This window comes from Seriola lalandi, unplaced genomic scaffold, assembly GCF_002814215.2.
Source record: "Seriola lalandi dorsalis isolate HSWRI2012SDOR001 ecotype SW California unplaced genomic scaffold, Sedor1 jcf7180002054324, whole genome shotgun sequence".
Lineage (NCBI taxonomy): Eukaryota > Metazoa > Chordata > Actinopteri > Carangiformes > Carangidae > Seriola > Seriola lalandi.
Window position 1 is genome coordinate 243,148 of NW_019524877.1, and position 17,236 is coordinate 260,383.

The window sequence follows — 17,236 nt, forward strand, 5'->3', positions numbered from 1 at the left end:
AGCAACTGGTCGAGGCCACAAGGACCTTAGTGGTAGTAACCAGTGATCCCTGTCTGCCGCCATGGTCAGTAGTGAGACCGGACAGGCCGCTGCATTGGCTACAACCTTCTCTCCAAAGTAGTGCATTTTTAAATTAATTAAATTCATTGACAACCGAAAATAACGTTTATATATATATATATATATATATACACAATTATCACACAATGTGAGGCACAGTCAAACTTGACAATGCAGATGTTTGGTACCATGGAGGTACGCTGATTTATGGCACCACCTAGTGACATAATACATTTAAGTGAGATCAAGATATATCAGATGGTTGTTTGCTTGAGATGTCAAGGTAACAAAGATGGGGGTGATTTTGGCAACACTTACCACCGTGCCCCTGAGGAGGGCACTGAAACTACTGCTCCCTCCTGCTGGGCCACAGTAAGCCCCCTGCCCCTCTGCTGCTCTCCAGTTAGATGTGTTGGGGTTTTGGTCCAAAGAGCTCATTGTTGTGTAATGACGAAAGTTCCCCACGGATGTCTGAAAAATATAAAGTAACAATGAATGTGATGTCTGTGAACAGGCAGTGAGTTCATCTTAACGACTACAAGATGCAATTTCTCTGACCTGGTTGTCGTTCTCTGCAGCATGAGTGTCCCTGTGCCCGAGCTGATGATGAGGCCTGTTTCCTGTTTCGACAAATGAAATATTATAAATATCATGAAAGATTAGAGCCACTAGTTAGGTTACACAACAAATAGTTTATATTTTAGTGATTAGCTTAAAGAGTCTGACATAAAACTTACACAGATTATCTCAAGTGATGTTTAAAATACACACCACACTAGCCCTGAAATTAAAATGTAATTTCTATTTCTTTTTTTAAAATTTACACATTTTAGATTCACAATTTAACTAAACACACTTTACATTTAATTTGTTTGCAAGCTAATACTGTATATAAGCACATGATCATGGAGGGAGGGCTCTGATTTAGAAAGGTAAGTCTGTTAATCAACACACCTACCAAGGTCAGGAGGCTCCCGGTTCAGGTCCTCTCCATCTGAATCAGGCAGAGCACTTTGTGAGATCTTCTTGGGCCTCTTTGACTTCCTGGGACTCCCCAGCTGTCTGGGTCTGCCGAGCCGCCTGGTGGGTCCTATGGGTTTGGCATTGTGAGTTTTCTTATGGTTGTTGAAGCCTTGCCTGTAGTAGAAACTCTTCCCACACTCGTCACACTGGTACGGCTTCTCTCCTGTATGAACTCTGAGGTGAACTTTAAGCTCTTCAGCCCTGACGTAACGTTTCCCGCAGATGGAGCAGAGATGTGGTCTCTCTCCAGAATGAGTCACGCCGTGTGCTCTCAGAGTAGATTCCTGCTTGAACCTTTTTCCACATATAATGCAGGGGAATGGTTTCTCTCCTGTGTGATCGCGCATGTGGTTCTCTAATCCTTTTGAGGTCTGGAAACCTTTATCACACCGGGAACACTGATAGGTCTTCAGACCCTCGTGCCCAGCTTCATGTTCTTTTAATTTCTGGAGATGCGTGAATCTCTTGCCGCACTGTGTGCAACAAAATGGTTTCTTTGATTCATGGACATGCCTCACATGTTCTTCTAACAGTTGTTTATCGGAAAATTGTGTCCAACAGAAGTTACAGAAGCAGATTTCCACAGATGACTGAGCCTCTTCAGGTCCAAGGGGACTTTCCTGTGATGCTGGTGTGTTGCTGAATTTCCCTGTCGGAGAAAAAAGAAAATTAAGTTAATAAATCCTTAAAGCTGGAATTATCAATGTTTTTAGATTAACAGTTGATCAAATTACCATGTGTAATTCACAGGTGGTCGCCTAAAGTGATGAACCCTCAGAGAGTTATCACGCCACTCTGCAGTTCCCCTCAGCTCTACAGAGGATATTAGCATCTCTCAGCCAATTGTTACGGTTTTACAGCTCACAACTTTACTGCTTTGGTTCACTCTTGATACTTTCATCAGGTTTACTGGAGATCAAGGTCTCATCAGGTATTCAGCAACAAAAAAAAGAAGCTCAGATAAACAGATAAACACTGCCTGCCCAGCACTAAATAAAAGACAAAGTTAGCAAATAGCTTGTGAATATAGTGGAGCATTAAGTGGCTAAATATTATTTGGTAGGCGTTGGTAGAGACAAAAAAACGAATATAAAAGGAGAGTTATAAAAGTGCCAGGTGGCCATAAACATGATTCAAAATAAATGCTAATGTTGCTCTGTGTTTGCTATGTATTTATTGTTAGCTAGCTTGCTGCAGATTAAGCTTTTTGCGCTGCCACCCCCACCCCCAAAAAAGGAGAATATACAATAACAATAATAAAAACAATTAATACAGCTTAAAAAATAAATCCTTATGTACTTGGTAGATATTTTCTTTTTATCTGAGCTTCATTCCTTGGGAAAGTAGAAAATTCTTCATGTACAGATATTTCCAATATAAAGTTTGAGTTCAACTATGTCATAAACAGACACGAGAACTGCCAAGTACAAATAATGTGGAGCTCAGTGTTCTCACCTTTATGAACCTTCTGGTGTGTCTTGAGATTTCCAATCTGTGTGAAACCTCTACCACACAAAGTGCACTTGTACGGTTTCTTTCCTGAGTGAATAATGAGGTGCCTTTTCAGCGAGGCACTGGTAGGGAACTGCTTCCCACATGTTGAACAGATATACGTCTTTGGTGCTCTGCGCTCTTCGTCACGTTCCAGAGCCGCTGTTGGTCCTGGATGGTAAATCCTCCGGTGAACTATCAAGCTTCGGTTGGCTCTAAATGTCTCTCCACAGTCGCAGCACTCATGAAGCGGGTGTTTGCCATGTTTCTCTCTCAGATGGCGGCCCCTGGCGAACACGCTCTGGAAGTCCTTACTGCATTCTGTGCAGCTGAACAGCTCCTCAGCCGCCGTTTTCTTTCCACGTTTCCTGGGTGTTGTGTTCACAGATCGGTTAGTTCCGGGTTTGCTTGGCGTGGCTGTGTGCAGATCAACAGGTGATGTGACATCAGGAGCCTTACCTGCATGGATGGAACAAAGAAACTGGTAGGTGCACAAATCAGTAACACAGAAACTGTCACTCCGTCTTAAAAGTTTGGAGCAAATTGATAAACAGTTTGAGAAATTAAGAAAAATTAATGGACAGTTTCAGCTGACAACTATTTATTCTTGTCTTATATTCGCCTTTACCTCTTGGGTCTTGACACCTACATGTTCGTGGGGTGAGGTATTAAGATAAGACACTGTGTTACAGCAGCAAAGTGGACAGAACAAAAAACAAAATGACAATATCAAATACTAAAAATGTAAAAAGGATAAATAATAGATAATAATAATAATAATAATAATAATAATATAGTATGTACAAATAGTAGCATTAATATATTGTCTTTTTATTTTAACTTTGGCCATTCTTGTCATTAAAGGGTAAATTCACCCAAATAACAGAAATACACATTTTCTTGTTTACTACTTGTGATATTTAGCCCTGCCTTTAATTTTGGTTTTATTTGCTGAGACTTCAACCTCTGTGGTTTCTGCCTTCATCGCAACACAATGGAGATTATCTCTGATGCTCACAACATTGAGAAATTACATTTCAAAATGTATAGCAATTTATTCCAGCAACAGTGACCCTGTTAATCTGGATGATCCAGAGACCTTGTCGTTCTCAGTGGGACTACTTGCTTCCAAAGAGATTGTCTTATGGTTAATTGTAAACTGCTCCTGGGTTTTTCTAATAAATCACATTTTTTACAGCTTTGATCAATACAAACCAAATTACAGTACATTCACCTGTTTGGCTCAATGAGTGAGAAAATATGATTTCCTTATAATCAGAATCACTAGTTATTATTTTAACAGATCTGAAAATATTTATAGTCACATCACTCTCTGATTTTCAGGTCGGATACTAAGACTCCACATTATCTTTTCTACAACTGAATCAACTTACCAGCAGAATTCCTCTCCAGATGTGATGTGTCTGAGCCGATCGGAGCCAGGTGTTCCTTCAGTCCTTCATCGCGAGAGAATCTCTTGTCACACTCTGGGCGGGTGAAAAGTTTTTCTTTGGTGTGGATTAAAAGGTGTCTCTTCAGTCTGTTCGGGAAATTAAAGCCTTTCCCACACTGTGAGCATTCATGAGGTTTGGTTTCAGTGTGAGTCCTCTGGTGTCGCTGTAGAGCTCTGCTGCTCGGGAATTTCTTACCACACGTAACGCAGAAGCAAGACCGGCTCATGCTTCTGTCCAGTTGTTGATCATCAGTGTGGCGCACATCATGAGCGTCTCCTACAATACAACATGGAGACATTCACCTGTTAAGAGAGAAAAGACAGTTTATTAAGTCAAAAAGCAAAACTATTTCCACTTACTAGAGTTGGCAGGATCCCATTCTAACTCTTCTCCTTCTGAGTTGATCAAACCACCGACTGTCTCTTCTTCCTCTCGCACCTTCGTCATGACGGTGGTGTGTTTTCATATGAGAGTTGACACGTCATCAGAGAAAAGTTCATAACACTCACTTAGTGTGGCTTCATAGGTGAAGAATCAGTCTGCTATGCTCTGATCTCCATGCAAAGGATTACGACCACAGTCGCATCAATTGCTGTGAGGACTGATGTTGTCATTTTTGGGCTGGTTTCCATCAGCATATGTTACATTACTGGCAAGGCTGTGCTGCTCATGGCCGGACTCAGGTCAGATGTGGTTTCACACTGACAGGGGGGGGGGGGGGGGGGGCAGCTTGGCGAGGGTGTTTACAGGATGATTCCTAAACAAGAGATAGTAAAATAAAGTAAATAAAAAGGGCAACTTATACTTAATTGTTAGTCGACAGATTTGTTTCGCTTTTTGGAAGCAAAGTCACACTTTTTAAATGTTCCTCATAGATGACCATAAAGTTGTAAAAGAGAATCTCACACCTAAAATTTCTTCTTTTGTCTCTATTTATATTACATTTCTAATGATCTAGTAATAAGTATTAGAATACCAAACTTAATGTCTGGAGAGTAGTGCTGAAACAGTTGGGCCATTTTCCAAATAAAGGTTGTGAAATAAGTTGTGAAACTAATTCTCAGGCACCAGCTTGTCAAAAGGCAGGATATGCTGCTTCATATGTAGTTAAATGAATAACTTTAGGTTGTGACATGTGCAAAGCTGTGGCTGGCATATTTTACTATTTACTAATTAATCAAGAAATTAATTGTGAGATTAATCAATCCTGAAATTTCTTTTTATAGATCTCCACACATTTTCCACAAAGATGCCATGATACAGTGAAATAATATACTATAATAATATATGATCATAAATTCAGCAACGAGCACGTGATGTGAACGTAACTGTGCTGCATCACATCATTTCTAAAATTACAATTATATCTCAATGAAATTGTTTTTATTTGTTTTAATGACACACTCCTGCTGAGCCAGTAAACCAGACAACCGGATGACGTATTTCAAAGTCTCTTCTCTGCACTGACACGCCTCTGCTCAGCTGCTTTCGTAGTAAACAAACCTGAGAAGTTAACACGCTGCTACTCGGACACACACACTTTGCTATTGGTCGGCTAGCTAACGGCTAGCTAGCATGTTGCACTAACTCGACTTTTACGGGCAAATTAACAAAACTCACCTCCCTCGCGGTGGATAAAAATCACCACGTTAGCTTCAACTCACGTCCCCGAGTGTCAGCATCACCACAGTGCACGTGTGGAAAGGTCGTTCACGTCTTTGCACAAGCTGAGGTAACAGTTAGCATGTAGCGCCATAAGAGTGGGAGGCGAGCTGGGTTCGGGTTGCCAGGTTGGAGGGCACAAATAAGTAATTCAAGCTGTCAATTAGTGTCCATAACAGCTGTTTGCTAACAAAGATAAGAGAAGATGGGCAAACATTACAGATGTGATGGGGATGAATCCTTCTGCATTGCTTTTACTTTCTTTTATACCTGACATCAGATCGTAGAGATTAAATTTCAATTTGAATTGATAACATCGGTCATCCACCACTGTGGTCCAGACTGAAGACTTCCTTTAGAGCCACAATGGAGTTCACATTTGTTGTTCAGAGTTAAAATATCTTGACAACTGTTGATTGGATTGCAATTAAATTTGCTGTAGATATTAAAGGTCCCTTTGGTGGAACCTTTTGACTTTTCCTCTAGTGTGACCAGCAAGTCACTCTCTGTGGTCAGTTTGGTTTATAAGATGATTATAGTAAGACTTATACCCCTCAAATTTCATGAAGTGAGGATAAATTATTTCAAATGTAAAATAAAATAAAATAAAAATCCAGACATGTTTCTGAAAAACCTCTGTATTTCATGGATTTTAAAATAACAAGGATATTGTGCATAATTTTTTTAACATTAAGTATTAGTATTTGGCATGCAGGATACAAAGGCACTCAAATTGTACAGATGGGCTACTAGAGTAAACATTAAAACATGATTACAAAACAAGAATACAGGAAAGACAACACAGTAAGCTTCCAAATTATTCTTGGCATTCCACGCCGACTCTGTAGCGCAAATTTTCAGACACAGTAATCGTCTATGCTGTAGGTGGGAGGAATGGAAGGAAGAAGAGCAGGGAAGAAGCGCATTTTACTGCAATATTTTCAAACGCAGTTAACAACAAAAAAAAAAAGAAAAAAAAAAGAAAAGCATCATTAGAGCAACTGTTAAATGTCCAGCCTGGCCTGTTGCTTCGGTCGACCGAGCTGTCTGGTTGGCCCGATGCGTCTTCCAGCATGTGTGCGCTGATGCTGCCGCAGACCCTGGCGGTAAATGAAGCTCTTCCCGCATTCTCCACACTCGTACGGTCTCTCTCCAGTGTGAAGCCTGTGGTGCACCTTCAGTTCCTCGGCTCTAGAGTAGCCTTTCCCACAGATGCTACAAATGAAAGGTCTGTCTTTAATGTGGGTCTGGTAATGTGCTGTTAGGTACGAGTTTATCCGAAACGTCTTCCCACAGATGGAACATGCGAACGGCCTTTCCTCCGAGTGCTGCATCTCGTGCAGCTTGAGCGATGAGGCCGTGTGGAAACCTCTGCCGCACTGGGAGCAGAGGAACGGTCTCTCTCCGGTATGGATGCGCTGGTGGACTTGTATGTAGCTCTCATTGATGAACTTCTTGCCGCAGTCGGGACATGAGTAGGGCTTCTCCTTGATGTGGGTTTTCATGTGCTCTTCCAGCTTTTCTTTTTCACTGAACTGAGTGCCACAGCGGCGGCAGAAGAGAAGCTGTGATGTGCTGTGCTCGGCTGTGTCTGACTCAGGAGCTGTCTGTGTGTGTGTAGTAATGTGGTGTGCTTGTAGAGCAGACTGACTATCACAGTCTTTCCCGCATTCCAGGCAACGGAGGGATGATCTGATCCTGGACTCCCCCGGCAGAGACTTCAAGTATTCTGAGAGTTCTGACGCTATGGGATTCACCTCATCGTCAAAGTCCGCAACACCCTTACGACCTTCACAGAGATAAAGTAGAGAAAACCATGTTTAAGCCTTGGTCCTCTTCAGGAAATAACAACTTTTGCATTGTTCAGATCGTCAAACTTTACTCCACTTATGTTTTACTTTTACTTTCAAATGATGGACTTTGTGCAAAACTAAAATGTATATAAATAACATCATTATTTTAACAGATATTTACATGAATGAATACATGGGCAAAGCAGGGTTTGAGGAAGAGCGAGCTACTGCAACAATAACCCCCCTAAAACGTAGTATGTCCAGTTACAACAATCATCCTGCATCCAAAAATAGGGCTTTTTTAGATTTTAAAAGTTGCGTAAACATCTATTTTGTTGAGTTAGCCAAACTACAAGATTAACTGTTAACTTCTAAGTAAACATGCATTTCAAATCCCCAGACTTTGCTGATAAAGACCATCAGCGTGATGGTCGGTCAATAAATAAGCTAGTGCTGCTGAGAGAGTGAGCTGAGACTGCACAATAATATCCTCAACTAAGGCTGTGATGCTTTGGATTTTTTAGAACCATGGTGAAAAAGCAATGTATCCCCACAGTTTGGCAGTTTATTTATATTATATTATTATTTATGAATGTAGCCATTTGACCCACTCCCACAAACGCTTGGCTCAAACAGACAATGGTTTGAGCCAAACGGTTAATTATTATCCAGTTTCCCTGCAACAGCTCTCACCTAAGTGAACTTTGTAGTGAGTTTTGAGATTTCCCTTTTGGTTAAAACCCCGACCACAGATGGAGCAGCAGTAAGGTTTCTCTCCTGTGTGGATCAGCTCATGCCTCTCCAGTTTATAGGCATGAGGGAACTCTTTGCCACACACTGAGCAGTGGTACTCTATCTTCTCTTTGGGCTTCTTCAGGAGCTCAGGAGGTATTTCTACTGGTAGACGAACCATCTTTCTGCCAGGGCGCTTCTTCCCTGTGTGGTGGAAAGAAAACATGAAATTACAAGGTTAGGCTGGTGATTCAAAGTTCACAAAATAAGGTTGCAGAATTAATAAAATGCAGTCACATATCAACCAGATTCTCTGTTAATATTGTTAACAAAACTATTTTTTCGTTTAGATGCTAAACACTGAATGAAACTGGCACGTAACACACAAACTCAAACGCACTCCATGTTGAGCAAGGCAGTGTGTTATAGCAACAAGTTATACTTCCTCATGTATGCTCTTTCTTTAGGTGTGAGTGAGTTTTGAGGTTTTACACAAACAAAGATTAAAAAAAAGAAGAAGAAGAGAAAATGTTGCAATATGACTTTAACCATTATGAGAAATATTGAAGAAATAACATTTTGTTTATTTCCCTTTTCAAAACATGACCTGGATTTAACATTTTACTATGCCTTACATTAGCAGTTAACTCACTGGTGGAACTGAGCTGACCATGGGTAACATGGTATAAGCCGACTTAAAGAATGAAGGCAATTTAAACAAAGCCACCTTCTCTTTCCTCAGCAAAGGACATCATACTGGTTCCACAGTCTTGTGGACATTTTTATTTTCTCTTACCAGATGAAACACCTGTGTTTTCTCCTTCTCCTTCAGCACATGGTTTGGTATCTTTCCTTCTTCTGTAAGGTCGCTTTGCTGTTAGAAGAAAAAAGAAAACTGTTTATCGCATTGGTCAACAACATAAACCTGATATTAAACTCTCACATAAATGTGGGTTGGGTTTTGAGAACCAGTTAACAATTGGATTTAAATTCTTTAAGAACCAGAGATTCAGAGTCAACTAAATCAAAACCCAATCCTTCTTTTGAAACAAATTTTTTTCTATACTTACCAGCGGCACGGCGGACACTTTTTGAGTTTACTTCTTCTGATTCCACTACAGTGGGGAGATTTCTTTTTCTTCGGGTTCTCCTCGATACTATAAGAAAACAACAACGAAAAATAAACCATATAATATACAATGACATACAAAATTATTATTTCAGATTCATTCAATCTCCATACAAACCAGGAGCAACACTTACTTCCAGGCTCTGCCTCTAAGTCTTCTCCAGACAACAGTGGAGTTTCTGAAATCTTTCTTCTGCCCCTTCTCTTTACTTTGTGACATAAACAGAACGGTAGAAAATATTTCAGTGTGGAAAGCAGTTACAGTTACATTGCCGTTGAATTCTCTACATGTACTTCTTGAATCGATATTGTGACTGTTGTCTTCCAATCAGTCCACTCACCAGGATTTGCAGGAACTTCTTTCTCTGCATCTGAGACGTCCAATGATGCCACTCTTATTTCTGGAACCTTGGTCCTTCTTCTGTTTCTCTTTCCTGCAAACACCATGTGCATAAAGATAACCTGAGAACTGAGACATAACTATCATTTACAACCTGAACACTTTTTATTTTTTCTTTTGATTTCCGTTTACCACGGTACAAGGGTGCAACAGTTGTCATCTTTACTACTCTCTCTTTTTCCTCCCCTTCTTCCCTTTCTTCATCTTCTCCCACAGACACAACTTCCATGATGAGCGTTGGACTACTGCTGTCTCTCTGGTTTTGGCCTTGCAGCTGAGACTCGGACAGGCCGATACCCTGTGATCATAATAATTAAAAATCATCAGAAATATACCCCCGAAACCCTCCCTGGGCAACAGTACTTAAATCTGCAAGCAGAGCAGAGATAAATGCATTTTTATTGCAGTTACGGGGACTAATCCAAACCACTCTGTGGAGCTCTGCTACAGTGGCAGTAACGATTAATTAGTAATCTTGCCTTATTATCTACCCTGCAGTGAGACTGAAGACGCTCTCCTCTGGTGACAAAATTTTGGTTCACAAGAGAATTTTGATTATGGACATAAAGGTTAAATCTACCATTGTACAGAAGTTGTGCTGTTCCAGTAATTTTGGTCGTTCAATTTAGACAGCTGCTCTCCGTCATCCCTAAACAAAGAGCTGATTTTAGCACGCACCGGCTACAAAGACCAGAAGTAAAATTCTGGGGGACAACTATGACAATTCAGTTCACAAGTGAATCTGGTGAATTTTGGTGTGCCTTAAATCTCATTGTTTTCCAATACATTCTCATCTTGTCATTTCTACCTGTCCATTTGTCAAAAATGGAAAAGCTGCATTTCGAGTTTTGCAAATTGACTCAACTCTAAGGTCATTCTGGCAGCTGTATATATGTGATGCTGTTGAATTGTGTTATATGTAATATGCAATATAACTATATGCTATGTATGGAATCAGATGTTTCAAGAGCTTTAACTGTCAAACTGATAAATTATGTCTTGACAAATTACCTTGCTAGGCTGATGACTTCCTGTGCAATCAGAGCCTCGGTCGGGACTGTCTCCTGTAACAATCAACATAGATGTCTCAGGTTCACATCTACCTGACAGGCTGAGTTCTAGATGAAGAATTAAGTCAATGTGGTGATGAACTAAATCCATATTTTACTAATGTTACCATTTACAACCACCGATTAAACTGTGAATCTGAACATTATGCTGACAGAAAACAAAAGAACTAACAATCAGCTTTCATAAATTTAAGAAAATGTTTTGTTTTGGAAACCTATTGGGTTGCCAGTTCCCAGAATTCAAATTTTTTATCAGCTGTTACTTAAAATAATCTCTACCAAATAAACTCTAAAACTCCTGTGGGAAACTGAAACAAGAGCCGTCCCTTGAGTAAATTAATGTGAGGTGCTTGCAGAGGTCTGGGCTACTCAGTAAACATGTTGTTGTGAATAACTTACTGGCATCCCACTCAACCACCTCTCCATCAGAGTTGATTAAACCTCCAATTTCTTCATCTTGTTCCTCCTCCTCATCCTCCTCCCCCGCCTGCAATCTAACAGTCAAATGGAGTGTTTGGTCCGCTAATTTTGCAGATGCCATCTTCAGTCCATGTGACATCAGGGGCTTGAGTTCAGGAGAATCCTAAATACAGAACACAGTGTGAAAAAGTATCTGTTTTCGTCATCTTTTGGGTGTCTTCACCCACCAACTAAATCTGACAGGAAGAAGTGACACCAGATTTTGAAATTTTTCTCAAAGTACTCAGTGACGCTTTAGAAAGTTATCTGCTTCCTTGATAATCCCACTTTAGAATAAGATGCTAAAAAGTCTTTAATCAAAGTGCTCCATTACTAATACGAGGGGCAGTCAAGGCAGATGTAACAGTCACTGAGATATTAGACAGGAGAATAATATATAAAGTAGCCTACAGCAGGTGATCTTACACACTGTCAGATGTGTGTAACATCACAACAACTTAACTAAAGTGCCAAGCACCTGCTTTCTGTACATGAGTCGTTCATACCTAAGAGAAAATTCTACGCACGAGAAAAGTGATAAATGCCACGTTTTCTTAAATCGCATGCATGCAACTTAAGAACTAATCTACTTATGAGTAGTCCATGCATGAGCCCCATTGTGTCATTGCTAACATGCATTTACCATCAAAAAATGAACAAGCAAGAAACCAAAGAGTATCTTAATTTCAGTCGTTTAGCTGACCATATGAAACCATTACTAGATGACTAGAAAAACAAGTAATGAACAATGTTTGCACAATGTTATTTCATGTATTGCAACAAAGGGTATTTCTACATACTGTTTGGTAAGGTGCTGATCTTTTGGTCTTGTGCAGTTCTTCTTCTGTTGGTGAAGATGTGCTTTGTTTTACGTCAAGGCCGCGGTCCGGAGCATAACACCCATCCTCAGCATGTGTCGTCTGATGGGAATTCACGTTCCTTTTATGACTGGGGGACGTCTCACGTACTGGGCAGGAGAAGGATTTCTCTCCTGTGTTATTGCACTGATCCACAGACGCATTTCCCAGCGCTTTCCCACGAACACAGGAAATCTTAGGTTTCTCATCAGAGTCCATGAGCATGTCTCTATGCCACCCCTCTCTGGCAGAGGAGCTCTGGCCATAGAGAGTGGGGCCGCCGGACTCCTCCGAGCATTTCTCCCCCGAATGAACTCTCTGTTGTCTCTTTACTTCATGTGAAATGGAGCTCTCTTTGCCACATGCTTTGAGGTGGGGCTGACAAGTCTGTGCAAAAGTGTCCTCTTTTTCTCCCTCTGAGCTGAAGCTCTCATCTGTATTTAACAATACAAGGCAAAACAACAACGTGACAAATCACAACAGAGTAACTGTGTGTATGTCATCTAGTAAGGTGATGCTGATATTTAAGATTTTCAACTCACGATTTTCACTCACAATCCAGCCGTCCTCTTCCTCTTTGATGATCACTCGAATCTCTGGTGTCTCACAATTATAGTCGGGACTTGCCGGTGCCTTTTTTTGATCAAGTGTCAAATTCTGGTCATCATAATTTTCATTTAAACTCAGTGACAATGGATCTTGGAGTTCAGGATCCTATTAAGACATAAAAACAGACACTTGTGCTCAATAATAAGTGCCTGCCAGGCATACAGTAACAAACCTTAGAAATCTTTAAAATGTGCAGCCACTTCATTAGGGTAGCAGCAATGAAGGGAAAAATGCTGCACAATTATACAAGTTTAGTCTGGCAGAAATACTTCTGAAAACATGTTCTGTAAAGTCTGTATATGCCATGAATGGCATCTTCAACTTGAATAAAGATCAGGCTAGGCGAGTAATGCCACATTCATGACAGCAGAATGAAACAGCAACCTATTGTTACAACTTGCGTGCATTCAAATATTATTCCAAGAAAGTGACCCATATTACCTGTCCTGCAGTCTGACATTTAATGCCTGATTTAATATTGTCTAATGCACACTGACACAAAGGTGTGTAGGAGAAGTAGGCACTCCTGCATGCTGTCAGCACTATGTTTATTAAAAAAGTAATGATAGATAGATAGATAGATAGATAGATAGATAGATAGATAGATATTAACACAAGCTTAATTATTTTAGAAAAAGAACTATCAATCTATTTCTTGAACTGCTGTTTAGTGGTAGCTTTGCTTATACCAGAAACATAACAACACCCCCCCCCCCAGCAGATATGCAGTCATTAAATAGCATAATACTACAGCACTATTACATCTGCGCTGCACTGAGACACAACAAATATATGGCATAACAATAAACAGAAACCAACATGAAATTCATTGTGATGAATTATGTAACGCCTCCAAGTTTTAAATCACTGCAAGCTGTGTACCGTCCATACACACCAATCAAATCAATGTGCTAGAAATGTCCCAAAGTACAACACAGTCAACAAAGTTCAACAGCTATACAAACTGCAGCCTCCGAAATCACAAAAAGATGAGTCAACACGTCTGTTTCACTATGTATCATTTCAGTACTATGATTCCATTTAATTAAGTGTTCAATTGAGGAAATAATCAGCAGATTAATTGATAATGACAATAACTGTTCCTTGCAGCCCTGTTTAAGAACAACTTTTCCCATGACAACCAATAACAAACTTTGATATTTTTGCTGCATTGCTACATACCTGCACAACACCTCTACCTGAGTGATGTATTTACTACATAGTCCATGTTCGGTTCAATCTATTTTACTCTATGCTACTATCAACCCCACACTGGGTTAGTGCAGGGTTCAATAAATTTAATTTTAGACTTTTTAAGACCGTTTTAATACCACACAAAATGCAACTTAATCCCCATTTCCGGATTCATACGGGTCAAAGAATGACATAAAAACTGATCATAACCTTCATGAAGGAGGATTTATTGCAGGACTTTTGTATTAAAATTCATCAGTTTTAGTACATAATAAGAATAAATGAATTAACAAACTGCCAATTGCGTGTATATTCTAGACTCGGTTTGTAGTCTTATAAAATTATTTTTTTTTTTTAATTTTTTAAATGTAATGTCTATTATTTAAGGCCTTCTTACCTAACTACCTCCCAAGTGTTATCTCTCTATCTGTTGGGCTGGAAGTCTTACTATGTTTATTTATAAGTGGCAGTTTTTGTGCACTCTTAAAATGAAAGATGTTGATATGGTGACACCAATCTTAAATGCATGACTATAGTGATGTGACAGTGGGCTGCAGGCTTACATAAACTTATGTTTTGTTAAACTAGCTCGCATTATCCTTGACACCTAGAGCTAACATTATATTAAATTATATTTTCTTCACAACCTTAACACTTTGAATTAAAAGAAGAGTTTCCTCGACAGTCAAGAGCAGAGAATAAATAATGTATGTTGTATATTCTTCTAAATGCAACGCTAGTTAGTTTATAACAAACGCCACCAGCTAACAAGCTAGCATTCAAGCTATTCTCACAAAATCAATTATAGCTGTTGCTAAATGTAGGAGCGAAAGGGGGGGGGGTAATTAATATTTGAACCAATGTCACGCCAGTGGGCCCATACCTAACAGGGTACTTCTTATTTATCTGCAGGGTAAATGAACTGTATGTACCTAGCTGCAATAGTTAAGACACATCCAAAATCCCAGCCAACGACAGCGGGCTGAACAGTGTAATAACAGCCCGGATAGCAGCAACGTTACCTCGAACATAGTGCGATATGGCCGCCGGGTTTGAGGGATGTCATAAGAAAACGAGGATGAAGACGACAATGGAGCTAAGTTGCTGCGTTATTGAAGATGGAGCAGCTGTCATGAACTACACCTACTGTCTGTGTTAGCTAAACTATGTTGCGCCACCACTTCTTCTTCTGTTTTTTTTTTTCTTTTCTCCTTTTTCTTTTTCCAGTGGCTATGGCGGGTCACCAGCTGGAAGGCACATACTGCCCCCTGCTGGACAGCACACGGACCGTACAGTAGGTGCTGCGATATAATATTACACACTACTCAAGAGCTTTTGTCGTTTTTTCTTTCTTTTCATGGAGGTAGATTCGTCTCAGTATTATGTGTGTGAACGGATTGATAATCAGTGTGTCAATGTGTAATCTGTAAATATAAAAACACCTTCCGCAAATACAAAAATTACATTTGTAAACTCACAAAAATGCCTTGCAAATATAAAGCGGATCTGCAAGTACATAAACAAATTCCACGAATACAAACATATCTGTGAATACGTTAAAGTAATTTACAAATAAATTAAACGCATTTGTGAATATCTTCCTAACATTTCCGGTTTTCAAATTAAGAGCACGCAGTCTTCTATGAGCTGTTTCCCCTCGGAAATAATCTGCGACAAGTAACGTGCTTTACGTTAATGGTTGTAAGATATGAAGTGACAGGACCTGGTTAAGGTCTTTGATAGATAGATGGCTGTTGGTGTTGATATTAGTTTTGTTAAGAAATTACGAATTGCAATTTCATTGTTCATTGTTAATATGTAGGCTTAGCTAACTTTAACTCCTAAAAATTATACATAGCCTATTAAAGTTATTATAGAAGGCTATTGGGGGTCTTATTCAAATGATCATGTAAACATGAAAAATGCAAATGTAATTTTCCACACATATATGTGTTCTAGGATTATACTGGTTTTGACGTGATGAAATGAGCAAAGCAAGAGAAACAGTCAACAGGTTTCATTCTTTTGCTGGCAATCAGTCAAGTGTGAGTAGTTACAGTTGAGTGGTTATATTTCTACAAATAAAAATGCACATACAGGTCAAATTCTATCATATTATCTTGAATAAACAACAACAATGAACAATTCTAATAGATAAGTACATATCTAAATCTAAATACATTCTCACTTTAAATATATATGTGAGAACAAACCAAGGAGATTAGACTCACAACTTAACTAACAAACAAAATAAACATCACTTGAGAAAATATAATGAAATAAACTCACAAAGGTGAAATGATAGAGGGAAGCAGCTCAGCTGATGATCATTGATGACAATGAGTTTGGTGTACTTTATTGGCCTCCCCAGTCACCTGATCTGAATCCAGGAGAACACCTTTGGGATGTGGTAGAACTGGAGATTGGCACAAACTATGTGACGCAATCATGTCGACATCTTCCATTGTCTACACAGGTAAAAGAAGTAAATTGTCCAATCTTCGAGTTTTCTTGAGGTTTATTTACCAAAAGCAAGCAAGCAAACGAAAGACAGAAGCAAAGAAAATCTCTTCAACACACTCAATATGTTGACCTTCCATGAGTACTCAGTAGTTATTACACGAGTGGTCTGTAGTCATTACTACTACAACATTATTGCATGAAAGTGGAGGCTATATGTGTACTATAGCAGAAACCCCATACAATTATATTCTGTCAGTAAGATAACATTAGGTGAGGGGGAGAGGTGCTCTCGCTCTGAAGGAGCTCATCAACAATGTATAATTATCATTATTAAACGCAAACTTAATGCAGAAAGATAGGGGTTAGCAGTGTGGCAGTTCAGCGAGGTAACCGTCGTACACAGGCGTGGTGATGTGGAGATGTAGACAACTCATTCCTGCTTGTCACAGTATTGCTGGTCAAGTTGACTCCAAAACGACCCTCAAGCTACCTGGCTGTCTGCCACCACAGAGACTGTACCATGCACGGTTGTGACGGTGACAACATCTGTCCACATGCAGACAGATAAACATCTGCCAAAGTACTCAATACCGCCTGTGTGACAGTACAGTAGGTGGGTCCAGGACCGCATTTTTTGCCATTATGACACACACATACACACACACACACACACACACACACATACACACACACACACACACACACACACACAATATTTGCCGGTTGGATTAGCCTTCTTAAACAATGAAGTGAGTGTTATAAGACTTTCTAAAGATTTCCCCTTGGGCTCTGGGAAATGGTGATGGGCATTTGGGCTTTGTGCTGGCATTCTGTAGCTCA

General features: G+C 39.8%; 2 protein-coding genes across 4 annotated transcripts in view; both read right to left on the reverse strand.

Moving 5' to 3' along the window:
- Positions 1-5,795, reverse strand: part of LOC147819085 (uncharacterized) — an 11,237-nt gene extending 5,442 nt beyond the window's left edge. Inside the window, exons 1-7 of one of the 2 annotated variants that reach the window (XM_087174169.1) lie at positions 5,649-5,795; positions 4,388-4,785; positions 3,969-4,304; positions 2,539-3,033; positions 1,019-1,732; positions 619-680; positions 379-531 (exon numbers count right to left, since the gene is read on the reverse strand). In XM_087174169.1, the coding sequence (XP_087030295.1) occupies positions 379-531; positions 619-680; positions 1,019-1,732; positions 2,539-3,033; positions 3,969-4,304; positions 4,388-4,475 (1,848 nt within the window). In that variant the 5' untranslated portion in view covers positions 4,476-4,785; positions 5,649-5,795. Of the gene's footprint in view, positions 1-378; positions 532-618; positions 681-1,018; positions 1,733-2,538; positions 3,034-3,968; positions 4,331-4,387; positions 4,786-5,648 lie in introns of both variants that reach the window. The other variant, XM_087174170.1, reaches the window with a different exon arrangement.
- A 517-nt stretch (positions 5,796-6,312) lies between these two features.
- On the reverse strand, positions 6,313-15,497 carry LOC111655545 (uncharacterized). 2 transcript variants are annotated; one of them, XM_023406992.2, is made up of 12 exons: positions 14,956-15,497; positions 12,673-12,844; positions 12,074-12,564; positions 11,214-11,397; positions 10,756-10,808; positions 9,877-10,042; positions 9,686-9,778; positions 9,479-9,553; positions 9,286-9,372; positions 9,012-9,089; positions 8,177-8,419; positions 6,313-7,479 (listed from the first exon to the last, which is right to left on the reverse strand). In XM_023406992.2, the coding sequence occupies exons 1-12, from the start codon at positions 14,962-14,964 to the stop codon at positions 6,695-6,697; spliced, it is 2,436 nt and encodes an 811-aa protein (XP_023262760.2). In that variant the 5' UTR covers positions 14,965-15,497; the 3' UTR covers positions 6,313-6,694. The 2 variants fall into 2 exon arrangements, with proteins under 2 accessions (XP_023262760.2, XP_087030300.1); XM_087174174.1 differs by lacking the exon at positions 14,956-15,497 and adding an exon at positions 14,866-14,885 and having other exon boundaries at positions 12,686-12,844.
- Between the last annotated feature and the right edge of the window lie 1,739 nt (positions 15,498-17,236).

Bases quoted from the DNA above. Each gene is read 5' to 3' on its own strand.
- LOC111655545 (XM_023406992.2), bottom strand. The intron at 10,809-11,213 runs GTAAGTTATTCA...TGATTGTTACAG, and splicing joins GGTGGTTGAGTGGGATGCCA to GAGACAGTCCCGACCGAGGC. The intron at 9,373-9,478 runs GTAAGTGTTGCT...GTTTTCTTATAG, and splicing joins CTTAGAGGCAGAGCCTGGAA to TATCGAGGAGAACCCGAAGA.